Below are 14,523 nucleotides of genomic sequence, written 5' to 3'. Positions count from 1 at the left end.
GCCCCAAACTAGTCTGCTACGTTGCCCGGTGCGCAACCAAATAACTTGGGTCACTCAAACTTGTGATTACAAATCAAAAATCACTGGTAGTAAACATATGTTTACCAGTTGTATCACTGACAGGTGGATCACTCCCCTCCTCACCCTCACCACACAAGCACCTCTGCATCGCCCTTACACCAACAAGTAAAGTACACACAAGAGCCGGGAAGTCATTGGTGCAGCAGGCACAGTGGTACCAGGGCCCTAAGGAGCCCAGTTCATCCGCTTTTGGTAGCTTTTACTGCCCAGGCATAGAGGAAACGAGTTATTTACCCTTCTTTATATTAGGGCCCTTCCACCCTTGCAAGCCCACTGATAAACTCCATTAGAACGTTGAACGATGGCTCTTTAAAACTGCCCCCTACATTTGCGTGACACAACACGCGCCAGGCAGTGTAGTGAGCAGCGATATGGAATTCAGGCTCCCTGTACACCACCCCAGAACACACTGGATCTTACCGTCATTCGCTTCAGCCCATGGACCCACACAGCTCAGGAGGGCACAGAGAAGACCGGCCACGGACACCATGGACGCCATTACGCAGATGCTTTTCTCAGCTCGCTTCTGCCGGTGTCCGAGTGTGTTCTAAGTCAGCGCAGGTGCAGCTAATATTACCTGTTCATGGAGAGTGGGGTGAGATAACAGCCACAAAAATCAATACCAGTGTAGAGGCAAACGTTGTAAATAACTTTTGCGAAGGTCGTGGTGGCACATTTCGACATCCAAGTGTGGCAGGAAGCCAGAGACATAGCACCTCAATGCACCTCATGCCTGTTTCATCCACCACCAGACACTCCTTACCACGTTATCGCACTCTTTCAGTTCTTTTTTAACCCCGTTTTCATTACCAAATGCTTTCTGTCCTTCGCTTCTTCGTTTTGCGGTTTTTATGTATTTTGCCGTGGGTCAGTCTGATGAGGGAAAATAAGCGCTGGTCACCAAAAATTGGTGCAGGTGGGTCCCACCGGCTCACATTACGCACTGGTCTTGTTCCTTAGTCGTTCAGTGCTTGTATCTTTTTGTTTCTGGTGTAGTTTCCCTCCACCAACAGCGCAGTGGGGCTTCTTACCCTGGGTCCAAATAGTGGACCTGTGCCTAAGAGCACTGTTTGAACGTTGTTACGCAGATACCATCGGACTGAGTTAGACACAAAGGTCGAAGTCGATGAGATCTACTGCGAACCCATTCCCAACCTTTTTTTCTTTAATTGATAGCAACAGTTCCCAGACTTTTTTGTAAAACAAAATCTGTTCTTGAACGGTTTATGACAACCTTGAGTTTCCTCAAGGTTCGGGGTGTTCTCCTGCACTGTTAAGGAAGAGAAATGCCAGACAGCTAAAGATAAAAAAAACTTCTCTTCAGACTGCCTGCTATCTGAAAGAAGTGTAAAATGTGTGCAATTGATTAATCGGCAAACCCAAAAGTTGCTCTGGAGCCAGTTAGGTTTTAATTGATAACATCATCCTAAAGTTCATGGTGGCAAAGAGTTATTATTTTTTAGATATACTGTACGAGTGATACCATTTCTGAAACGCGTTCTTATAATGAAAACCTATAAACATGTTTTAACTAGGTAGAGATTCATAGCATTTTACTAAAAATATAACCCTTGAAAGCACTGTACGCTCTACAAAATTCGACTTTTTTACACGTTTTGTAACCGCCTGTCCTATTTTTATGCAGTCTATTTTATAACGTACCTAGCATATTTTTTAAACTCTGCAGTCTATCCTATACTGTGTGTAATGCATTTTTTAAACTGACTTACATTTTCACAGTGCTTTCTGTCACACGCTGAAACCTTGTAGCACTATAACTACATGCCACTATTCTCCAGCGCACCAATCAGGATTCAAATCCGCGACCTTCCAGTTACACACATAAACATCTGAAATGGCTGCATGAATTACCTGAGCTTTCAAACAAGAACAATGTAGGTGCGCACACACACTCACACACCTAACACACCAAATAAGTGCATGCAAAGGAAAAGACCTCAAGCAATGGATTGAGGCACCAGTTTTGTTAGGAGAAAGGTATGCTGCAAGTTTATTTGGTAAGGTAATGGGTTAACTTATGAGCGATCCAGGGGCAGAGAGGGACGATGTGACCAAAGCTGACTGCCCGCCTGATTAGCCAACGAGCATCAGGAATATGATCTGGTGCTGATCCTTTGAGGTTCACCCCACATCTGAACATCATAGCCCAGGAAAAGAACTCACATGCAGAGGCCAAGCATTACCATGCAACTCTGGCTTCCTACTGCCAGTGTGAATAATAGCGTGCCGTTGCTTTCATCCACGGACACTGTCATAAGGACCCCGGAAATATTGGCACAAACACCAATGTTTCTTGTGGTTCTATCAGCACCAAAGTCCTTAGGATCACCCTAGAACTCAAGGGTGGCAACTGCCAGCACTGAAGTCTGCACTATTACCTGTATGGCTATCTGACCTGAATTTATTTTTTGCGGTTCCATTTGTCGCGCACCCTTGCTGCCACCACCAGTTTCAATAAACTGTAAATACCATTTACATTGGTCCGCAATTGATGGGGGCTTGACTGACCATTGTTTTTGGAAATGTAGTGGCTGAAATCTGCCTGCACATTTGCCTGTACATCAAGCACAGATTGCCAAAGGTGTAGCTTGGTCAGTAAGACTGAGCGGGGGAGCTTCGGATTTTCCAACAATCAGGCTGGCAAATACTGTTTAAATACATTAAAGGACAAGCAAGGTGCATGAGAGGGGCATATGAATAGTGGAAGGGGAGAAGAATGCAGATTGACAGGACTACTAAAAGAGAAAGCGAATTATTTAGTAAAATAACCAATACTGTTGAGGACTTTCAAAACAGAGGGAGAGAGTGTGTCTGCATTTTTGTCTGTATTTATGTACAAAGTCCTGGTGAAATCTGTCAGATACCTCACCAGACCCGACTGAAAGCACCAGTCCCCAACTATTTATCAGAAAATAAATTTATTAGCCGGATGTAACACCCCCAATACAGCCCCGCCGAAGCTATGCCTCTGCAGGATACCTGCACTTAACATTATTGGCCTTCCCTGCAAAGTCTAAATTGGTTCCCCACACCCTCTTATTTATCATGAAATTATATTGTGGTGGTGGAAGCCTGTACCCTGAGGCTACCCATGCCAACAACCAGAGGCAATATGCTGTTCCACCTTTCTCTTCATTGAAAAATTAAAAATCATCTTGCCACGATTGTGTATCACTGCCGTGCAGAATGATGTGATACTTCCTTGCAAGCCAGAAAAGCACCCATTTTCTTTAGGTGGCATCATAGTGACATGGATGTGCTCCTTATTTTTAGATCTCTTTTTATTTTATGAATATATTTATATACTTATCTTTTGATCGACTCAACTCTGTTTAGATGTCACCTGTACTACTTGTAGGAAGCTATTCATATGAGAGCAGATGTCGTTTTTTGCATTCGCCCCAACATCGTATGTGTCCTGAACTTGTCATAATACAAAAATCGACGTAACCCTCATGCTCAATCACGCTTCAGTAGCCAATACCCCTGATTTATACAGTTATCCATGTCACACTGTTACCTAGCTCCTTAGTGCTGAATTCAGCTTGGCATGTACCACACATATCCCCCAAACTATTGGGTGCTCGTATCAACACCGAGGTCCTTTAATAAAAGTGGAAGGATGGCACATCTTTCAGCTGCTACCTGACGGTACTGGCCCCAGCTGGTTGAATTCAGTCCTCTGAATGGCCACAAAGGATTGCAAAATGTGTCATACCAATGCGGCTATGCTGCATGACCTTGCTAAGGGGGGATATCTGGCTGCTCAAAGGGAGTTATTGCAATTTCAGCTCCTGATTATTATAAGGTCCTGACATGACATTTAAACTGTAATCCTTACAACCCAAAAGTCTAATAATGGTGAGTCAAAATGTGAATGATAGCATTTATTTGAGGGGGCATATTATTATTTTCCCACAATGTGAAACCAACGATGTAGACCACAATGTCTCCTCATAATATCCATACCACCTTTGCATTTTAATTATTGATATTTGTTATTTAATGATTATATAATTGTTTATTTAAGTATTTATTTGAAGGTATGGCAGTGCCACATCGGAACACACTATTGCTACCATTCCTTTAAAATGTATGTGTAGCATTACTCTCACTTCATGCTGTTTGTGGTTTGGTGTACCATTCATTCACCTCTGAGGTGCTTTTATTGTGTTGCATGAGGAACTATTTTCAATCTCAAAAGTATACCGGACCATTAGATATTAAAGTCTTCCCTTCATAAATGCATTACAGAGTGAAAGTAATAGGATAAATGTTTTAGTCAGAACCACAAATGCAAGACAGCCTGCTGGCTCTGCCAATGCTTGTTTGTTTTGCTAGCTACTTTGAACTGCCAGTTAGAACTGTGTGAGGTACAACAAGCATCCTAAAAAGTACAGCCCCTGTACCACAAAGGTAGATCAAAGGGGCATGATCCTTTGTTTTGGCTACCTACCGATGTAATATAATATATGTATTGGTATTTATATAGCCCTCCCCTTATACCTGGTGAGGGCTCAAATGCCTATGCTGTTTGGAACACATGAACTCATTCCAAAATATGCTAGTCTTTTGCTCCAGTGTGCCCTCTGCTTTTTAGTTTATAAATGTACTCATTGGAAAGATCAAGAGCATTTGAGCGTCATCTGTTTACTGTTCATTGATTGCATGAGACTGTCAATGTTTTGTGAAATGTGTGTTTATGTTGAGGATAATGCGCTAATATTTAAAATGTGTTTTATGCGGCCATATGTATTTTCTAAATCAGATTTTAAGTGCAAAGCCTACTATGAAAAATTAAAAAACATTAATTCTAAAATGGGATTTTCATTGTATTCCATAGGCTTAACAAGACATATTTAAAGAAAGAAAATAAAGTGCATTTTGAACAGTGAAAACTTTTGCTGACGGGGTCTGCATTGCGATGTCTATTTCCACACACCTGAGGGGATTCATTATTAGATGCTTACATCAAGGATGGCCCGGCCAGGATGAGCTTGTCAAGTGTGCTGATTAATGGTCTAAGAGTAGCACTGTCATTCTGAAAGCATTTTTTTTCTTACCAGCGCTGGAAGAAAGACAAATGCTATGTTTCACTTTTTGTTTGTTACGTCTTTCTTTTGAAATATGAGTTTTGAAACCACTAGCAAACATTCAAGAATAAGGCTTTCTCATTTATTTAATATATATATATATATATCCTTTATATGAAGATCTGGAGGCAAGAACTTTACATCTATAATTAACTCTACAATACAAATAGTACATCTACCCTTTCCTTCACAATATGCAGTGCTGAATTTGAGTTGTTACTTGCACGTGGGGCTCACTAGCACTTATTGTTTGGAGATCAGCACTTATTTTTCTTTATCACACTTTGGCCAAGAGCAAGAGAGAGAAATACATAAAGGGGTGACAAAAGGAGGAAGAGAAAGATGATAAAACAATAATAAAGGGAGAAAGTGGGGACGCAAAATAGCTCATAGAAAGTGAGATAAAGGGGCAGGGAGTATGTAGCGGTGGACTACAGAGGCAGGAGTTGGAATCCAGACTACGCAGCCTTTGTATTCAGCACTATAACATTCAATAATACGGGTCACAGGCTTCTGAGGAAAACCTTGGTCCCCGGCAGTCATTCTTTTACAAATTAATCACTGACAATATGTTGTAGTGAATAGCCTGGCTGCAATATTTTTGTAACACAATATTTTTGTGCTTGACATTCTGAAATATATCTGATACTATGAGTCACATGTAGCTTTTTATCACTAGTACCTTACACCATTATGTAGCTAATCTTGTCATGCTATTGCATATCTCTGGTTAAGTTAGCTTAATTTGACTCGAAATTTCTTGTCCAGTTTTTAGCAGTTTTCCTCTGTCTTTCAATTTTGCACTTACCTTATTCTATAATTTATGAATCTTTGTTTCTAGGGTAATAAAATGTCAATAACAAGTAACTTAATAATAAAACATATAAGAGAACATCCATGAGTAACTGGCTTTGTGAATCAGACCCTTGCCACTTAATACTTACTTGGACCCCAATAACCGCTGCTACCCAACTATTGATTCTAAAGAGCATGGTAACCACTATTATTACATGTATGTGAGAAACTAATAATAATAATAATGTAATTTGTAAAGCCCATAGCTACCTCATTATAAGTTTTTTTCTGAACGTCTCTTCTGACTGGGCCATCAGATGGCCAGGGTTGCCCAAGGAGGATAGGGTGTTAAAGAAGGTTAGGCAGACGCCGGCTCGCTGTGTCCACAACAAAGCTTTATTGTATTGCTCTTTTTTAAACAATGTCCTGAGTTTTCTCTTGGCAATTTTTACTCCTGCTTGTAGGGCTGTTTCTCTTTCTCTTCCCATGTTTGTTCACTCCTCTCCTTTTCTCTTTTAGGGTATTGGCGGTGTGTTGCCTTGTTTTCCCTCCAGAACGCTATACCTCAAAAGTAGAGGACAAGAAACCAGGTTCAGGTAAGTGACTTTGGTAACTGGGTATAGGGGGAGGAAGGTGCTTGTGAGGGTGGGGTCCAGGAATTATCAATAGAGAAGCTCTCATGCACACGCAGAGCAGAGTGTTGGACTTGTAGGGTGTTTTAGGTCTTAAGAAAGAACAGCCTTCTAAACCCGTTACTAGAACAAAACCTGTGGCGTTCTCCCTCATTACAAGGAGATAATGCTTCTCGCCGCAATGTGCCTCTCACCAGCTCCACCACAAGTACCCAATTTTAGCCCCGCCCACCTCATGCTCCCGTTTCTTTATTCAACCACACTTGCAGCCCTGACCGTACCTGTGAAAGCCACGTTCCTCCTGGAATGTGGCGGGTGCATGTATCTTCGTGCTGTCTTCTGCGCTCTTTGCCTGGCTTCCCTCAGTGGTCCTATGGTCTTCTTGTATCCTCAGGTCACGCATCTTCCTCTGCTGTGGCTCCTGATGTCCTCGACTACACAGCTGTGGCTCCCGGCATCCTCGACTCCTCCGCTGTGGCTCCTGGCATCCTCACTTCCCTTGCTGTCAGTCCGCTTGCAGCCACTTCCGGATACTGTGTCCCTCCTCCTGAGGTGTCTATCACCCGGATGTTCCTAGTACTTCCAGGTGATGCTTGTTCCTACGTCCCCCTGAGGTAGTCCAGTGTCCAAGGCCTCGCCTCTTATGTTCTCTTCACCTAGGACAGTGGCTGCGGCCCTGGAACATGGGCCTGCCAAACTGCTAAGGGCACAGTATCCCACAATTAGGGTGCTAGGTAGCCAAACAACTTCCCACCCATTCGTATTTTCCTAAATCTGGGAACTATAACCAGCATCTGCATTGCTGATCTGAGGTTCCTCAGGGGTACATAAGGTCTAACAAATGGTTGCAAGCACTGTGTCCCTTTGTTTGTTATTCATGGTTTTATAGCAAACCATAAGGTTTTAAAGGCAGCTCTTTGTCTCACAGGAACCCAGTGGAACTGCCTGAGCACAGCATCTATGTGCACATGTCTTGGCATACTCAAAGTAAGCCTAGCTGCTGCATTCTGAACTCTTTGCAGTCTCCTCAATCTGCTCTGGGTCACTCCGTGATATAAAACATTCCTGTAGTCCAGACTTCACTCTATCATTGCCTGAATCACTGTCTTTCTGGATTTAGCAGGCAGGAAGCACAATATTTTTCTCTGCATTTTCAGGAGTCCGAAACCTTTTCCCACCACCGCCGAAATTTGGTTGTCAAAAGATAATTTTTTGTCCACCCAAATGCCGAGATTCTTCACCTTAGCTTTGGTTTGCGGTAGAGGACCCAACTCCTCGGGCCACCAAGCAGTTGACCAGAGGTTCACCCGGTTACCCAGAGTCAAAACTTCTGTTTTTCCTGATTCAAGCTTAAGGTTATTTGAGTTTATCCAATTGGCCACTTCAGCAAGGGAGAGGCTTAAATACGTGGCCATTTGAGTATAATTTTTTGACAGCATGATAATGAGCTGTGTGTCATCAGCATATGACACAACCGAAAATCCAAAGCTCTCAATTACATCTGCCAATGGTCACACATAAATGTTGAACAAGGTTGGACTCAAAGAGGAGTCATATGGCACCCTTTGCTTCAACAAGAGCACCCTTGACTGATGGGACTTCTGTGCCACCTGAAAGGTGCACCCTTGCAAAAAAGAAGCAACCCATCATTATGTTCTACCCAACATTTCTAGAGTCTCTCTAACAAGATGTTCCCTCGATCTCAGCACTGAGATCAAACATCAAATGTGCCACAGATTTGCCAGCATCCAAAATTTGGTGAACTGACTCTGTTGCCAGCAGTAGAGCTGACTCAGTGCTATCTGAGGTGTAGGATCCAGATTGGGTTTGATGTGGCAGGTCATGGCTCTCTATAAAAGCTGAGAGCTGTTTATTAACTGGCAATCTCTGAGATTTTGGAAAATAGTGGGAGAAGCGAGACTGGAGGATAATTTTCTGGCTTGGTGGGGTACAGCAATGGCGTTTTTAAGCGTGGAACCATCACTGCATGCTTCCATCTCCCAGGTACCTAGCCAGAATTCAAGAAGTTGTTAATCAATTCGCCTAAAACTGGATGGATCACTTCTAAGTCTCATTCCAAAATAAACGGAGAAGCTGGATGTAATGGCAAGCCTGACTTCACTGACTCATATAATGCAGTTAGCTCTTCCACATCAAAAGGTCTGAAACTAAGCAGCCTAGTGTTGTCCTTGAACCAGTCAAACCAGACGTTCAAACAGGCATCTTCTCTGGCTTCTACAGAAAAGGAGTCATATATATTGGCTACCTTTTCCAGGAAGAAATGCACCATAACATTATATTCTTCCTCTTTTGGAATAATTGAAGCTGTGACTGCATTTAGTGTTGAAAAAGACTTCACCACCATAAATAGCTTGTGAAAAGAATTTTAGACCCATTGGATTTTATTGGTTTAACATTCACAGCAAGCCTTTTTGATGTCACCATGGTACATTTTTATTGCTGTTTTATAAGTCGCTTTTACAAGCGGGGTCATACTTGATTGTGTAAAAAATTATTGCAATTCCTCCTCCTCTTCATCCTTGTCTATCTAGTCTACTGATGGCAAAGCCTGTCAGAATGGTTTGAAGTAAGACCGTGGATGAGTCCTCCGTGAGCCATGTCTCAGTGAGAAAAAACGCATCTGGCCGATGCTCTTCCAGAAAATCGTTCATATTTAGTTTATGATTAACTAACGACCTGCAGTTCACAACGAATAACTTGGGCCAGGTCTTGGAGGTGTTTCTTGCCTTGGCAACCGTGCTCACCTTTAATGTGTCGACGGGTGAAATCCCACAATTTTTACACCTTGCAGTTGTGCTGCTGAGATCTATAATATGTTGGTAGGCCCTAGGCAAGGCAGTGGTAAGTTGCATCAGCTCTTGTCTGGGATACACGATGAGGGCTGACCTCAAACCACCAGGCCAGGGGTCCAGGCCTTGGCGTCATCCAGGCACAAACAGGTGCAGACGGGCTCCCCTTAGGCACACCATTGGCGTGCCAGCTGCTTGTCTGAGCTGGCATCCTACTGAAATAGCCCTAAAGAAGGGAGTGCTAGAGCGCTGACCTTCCAAAATGGTGTTAATATGCCTGCTGCAAAGAACAGAACTATATTTTATTTGGACTGCTGAGTGGATTAGTAAAGCCAGCCTTTGCAAGCGCTTTAAGAGAAATGAATGCATGTGAAAGGGGGGCTATGGAGAGGTGAGAGGCATATTTACCGGGTAGTAGTGAGGGAATCCCAGGGGGTGGTAATGGGGGCACCAAAAAAACTATCGCAAAGTGTGCCACCAGCGCTAAAGCCGGGCCTGAGTGTAGACCTTCCAAAATGGTGGCAGTAAAGAGATAAAATTTGCTTTCAGTATCCTGCCCTCTCTGCACAAACAGAGCCTCTGTGGTGGACCAGAAGGCAGGAAACTGCATGCGACACAACGTATGCCCAAAATCACTCTCCCCCAAAGATAGAAAAGCGGCAGATTTTCAACTTTTTAAAACAACTTAAAAAAACTGACACTGTCTAACATTAGACTGAAAGAACTGGAAAAAAGGACTGTGGGCATGCTTTACTAACATGATCGTCCTCAACACAGTTATCATTTCCTTAACGTGAGTTTCTCCATGTCCTAAAAATATATTGCTCAAGAACTGCCGCGCTGAATAAGGTCTTGACTATTAATATCTTTGAAAAATTGTTGCACAACAGCTGAACTCGAAACACCGGTTTACCATATTTAAGGGCCAACTGAGAGCTGTGCTTATGCTTGGTGTGTCATCATGAATGTCATTAAGGGGTCGCCAGGGGTTGCAGCTGCAACCCCTGAATTACTCCTTGCAACCTCTGGCACAGACTCTGCGGCCGCTGGCATGACGAAACTTAAGTGGGCTCCCCTGCAAAGTTCTTGTAGAGGGCCTCCTCTGCTCCTGGACCCTGGGGGCCACCTGGACTTCGGGTGCCCCCACCCCGCTCTGCGGGGGCCTTTGTTAAGCCATTGTCTGCGAACCCTTACCTCATAGGTTGCACAAAAGTGCCAAGAAAAGAAAGTAAATAGTGTCCTGTCAATGGGAGACTACACCTTCCAAATAAATGTAAAAGTGCACCGCCCACTCTTTAGAGCATAAAATACAATTAAACATATTCGTATACAATTTTTTTTTTAAATTTGTTGCTGCTTTCTTTAATTGTAAATAAATGAAACATTATGGTTTATGTGAACAGAACAGTCACCTTTGTGCTTCACAAACGTAATAGTTTCTTACAAATAATCATAAATGAAAATGTATTAACAATGATAAGAAGTAAATGAAACCAATAACCAATACAATTTGTGGTCCATTCGAATTAGAACCGATGGGCCTGGCCACTACTGTTTTGTCAAATCTCTTTTTTGCTCTTCGCCCTGTGACTTAGCAATAAATGTTCTGTTTAAGGTGTACAGTGTGCTTCAGTAAAGCCAATTCTTGTGATGTCACCAGGGGGAAGGTCTTGCGGCATCCTTCGTGGGACTCAAGTTTAGAGGTCATATAATGTTGCATCCTGTCATATCACCAACGTCAAGCAGTGTGTGATGGCTCTTCTGCTACCCCTGACATTTCTGTACATCGACATCCATGTGTCATTGATAGATTTTTTTTTCCTCTTCCAGTCCAGTGACACTGACTGGTAAAGTGCCAATAGGGCATGATTCGTGGAACATTATGTTTTATTGTTTAATAATTTTTTTTAATGATTATGTTTGTGAAGGGCAGAGTTATCTGCAAAGGTGTCCTGGTGCTGGTGTTACTGGAGGAACTCAGGGTATATATAAAACAGAGCTAGCGAGATGGTAACAAAATACGTTTCAGATATTTTGGAAAAAGAAAATGGTTCGATTCTGCAAGAAACCAAGAAGTGAGTCCCAGTGTTATACAATTAGAAAAGCAAATGTTTGTCTGTTTGCGAGGATTTCGATGATTTTAGGCATCCTAAGAAGTCTAAGAAGTTTAGCCGAGGTAGCTTGCAGTGCCTCTGCAAGGACGTATAGGACAGAGATTTTTGAAGAAAAGTAGGTAATCTCTTATTTGCAATCCTGAAACAGATTGCGAAATTTATATATTCTGTTTTTTGGCCATGGGAAGCCCAGCAGGTCAAAGAAGAAGTCGCAAGGATCGAGGGGAAGAAGTCGCAAGGGTCGAGAAGCAGCGTTTTGTACAGGTCGCAGGTGGTGGGTCAAGTACTTAGAAATTCCAAGATGGAGCATTATGCAGTAATCCAGGCACGATCCTGTTACCGCGTGGACCACTGTAAATGAGCATGAAAATAGAAGCATAGTGTTATAGGTTGCATTATGTAAGACTATATTCATGTAACTATATCAATGTAATTAGATATAAATGGTCTGTATAGTTATCCCCAGTGTTTCAAATGGAAAAATTAAAGTGCAGGTGTGTTTCTGAGATGTACCGGTACTCTTCAATTAAAAGTATTACGTTTTTCTTGAGATGTGCCGGTCCTCTCCATCTCAAAATAAAAACGGGCTGGTACTCAGTACTGGACAGTACCGGCCCATTTAAAGCACTGGTTCTTCCTTCATATCACCTTTTACTCTCCCCGTGTGATATGTCCCTGTTGTGTGCTTACTAATTCACATTACTTTTAGAACGTAGAGGCCGGTGACGCATAGGGATTCTTGTGTCCTCGATGCTGGAATCCTTCTGGTGTCAGTTGAGCTTGGACGTGTCGAGGAAGCAGACCTGTTCCCTTTTATCGTACTGGCAATTTAATAAAAGAATATTTCACTTACCTCGACTCCGTCTTTAATTCCACCACACCCACTTCAATCTGGCGACGAGGGTGGTGGAAGCACAAGCTGCGTTACTTCAACCTCCAGATTCACTTTTGGCCCTCGTTGACATCCTCATTTCAGTGGCGTCACTATTGGATCGTCGATCGTCGCTGAACAGGCTGGACAGGTTTTTTGTTTTTTTTACATATGTGTATATTATTATTTTTTTGCTTTGAAGCAATTCTTATTAAGCAGCAACGCGTGCGTGCATGGACCATTAATGCGCTCGAGCTGCCGGCGCGTGTTCCCACTCGCGCATCATCTCCTAGGCAATGGAGACGCATTGGGAGCGCGTCAATACGCTCGAGCTGCCAGCACACATTTCCATTTGCGCGTTGTCTCCTTGGCAACGGAGACGCTTTTGGAAGTTATCGCATTTCCGTAGGAACGGAAACAACGCGTACCTCTCAGCCTTAGGTAGAGCATCAAGCAGAGTGTGTCATAGGAAACGACAGACACTCTGCACAATTTACATATTCAACACGCTTTACACGCGTGCCACGTTGTTCGACTGCTGGTCATATGCAAATATGGTGTTCAGGCAACCCCTAAGCAACGAGCATTAGTGAGAATATATTGCTCATACAAATAAAAGCTACTACAAAGACAGAACTATAGAAAGTGTATATATATATATATGTATATATATATATATATATAAGATTTTTTTTTTTTTAATAGCTTTCAATAAATAAGGGAACAGGTCTAGGCAGTATCCTCAAGCCAGTATCTGTATTTTTTTAATCCGCATAGCTAAGTGTGTGTGACATGGCGTAGCCTAATTTCACGATTGTTCCTCCACAAGCATTTTGGGCTGCTGGGAATAACCCGCCTGTTAAATGGACAGAATGGAAAGATTATTTCCTGAACTATATAGGGGCTATTGATCTTGATAACAGAATGCCTGCAGAACAAAAGAAAAGATTCTTACTACAGTCATTGGGACCAATGGGTCTGAAAACGTACAACAAAATGCAGAAGAGCTCCATAAGTGGAGACGTTTGTGTTTTTGGTATTGCAATGCAAGACCTGGATAAATACTTTGCACCCAAAGTTTGCATTGGAATTATTTGTTACAAATTCTTTCAAAGAAAACAGGAGAAGGGTGAGTCTGTTGATGATTATGTGGCAGACTTAAAGAAATTGGCCCTTGATTGTAAGTTTGGTTCAATACAAGATGATTTGATAAGGGATCAAGTGGTCATGCATAACAACAATCAATCCATTCAAGAGAGGTTATGGATTAATGGTGACTCCTCACTGGAGGAAATTGTGGCTATTGTAGGGAAAGCGGAAATTTCCGAAAGGTGTGTTTCTGAATTAAAATCGACTGTGAGGAGCTCTGACAACGTCTGCAAGATAAATAATCGTAGAACAGTGAAGGAACAGAAAACACAACAAAGTAGCGACGGTGAAAGAAGATGTTATAGATGTGACAGCAAGGAACATTTAGCATACGCTAAATCATGTCCAGCCTTGAAATTGAAATGTAGTAAGTGTGGCATTGTGGGTCATTTTGCGAAGGTATGCAGGAATAAAAAGAATATGGTTAAATGCATATTAAATGGCAGTGCTCACGTAGGGGTTGAACACCAAGAATATGATGACTCTGAATCAAAAGAAGATACTGTAGATGGAAGCTTTATCTTGAACATAACAGACACAGAGACAAAGGGGAAACCAATGTGTGATATGGAAACAGGTGGAATTCCAATCACTATGTATGCAGACTCTGGCTCACCTTTCACTATAGTGAATGAGGAAGTATGGAATAAGACATTTGCGAATAGATTAGGCAGACAACTGTTGCAACCTGATGTGCGGCCTGAGAGCTACACAGGAGACAAGATTGACCTCATTGGTTTTAGATGGTTGATATTCTCTTTTAAAAATAGGTGTGCCAGAGGAAAATTGTATGTGTCAAAAAGGGGGCCATCAGTGCTTGGATGGAAGGATCAGGGACAGCTTCGCATGATCTTAGATCCTAATAGCAAAGAAAAAGTGTTGATAGTAAGCGATGGGCATACCCTGGCTACGGAAATGGAGAGAAGATTTCCCAAGGCCTTTGGAAACTTTTTTGGA

At 42.4% G+C, this 14,523-nt stretch overlaps 1 protein-coding gene across 1 annotated transcript in view; it reads right to left on the bottom strand.

Annotated features, from left to right (window-relative positions):
• PGLYRP2 (peptidoglycan recognition protein 2) overlaps positions 1–14,523 on the bottom strand; it is an 84,170-nt gene that overhangs the window by 49,903 nt on the left and 19,744 nt on the right. The window contains exon 2 of the mRNA XM_069231668.1: positions 502–658. Coding sequence (XP_069087769.1) covers positions 502–580 — 79 coding nt within the window. The 5' untranslated portion in view covers positions 581–658. The remainder of the gene's footprint in view (positions 1–501; positions 659–14,523) is intronic.

Source organism: Pleurodeles waltl, chromosome 4_2 (assembly GCF_031143425.1).
Source record: "Pleurodeles waltl isolate 20211129_DDA chromosome 4_2, aPleWal1.hap1.20221129, whole genome shotgun sequence".
Classification (NCBI taxonomy): domain Eukaryota; kingdom Metazoa; phylum Chordata; class Amphibia; order Caudata; family Salamandridae; genus Pleurodeles; species Pleurodeles waltl.
The sequence above is the reverse complement of the archived record's forward strand: the minus strand, read 5'-3'. Positions and strand labels throughout refer to the sequence as shown.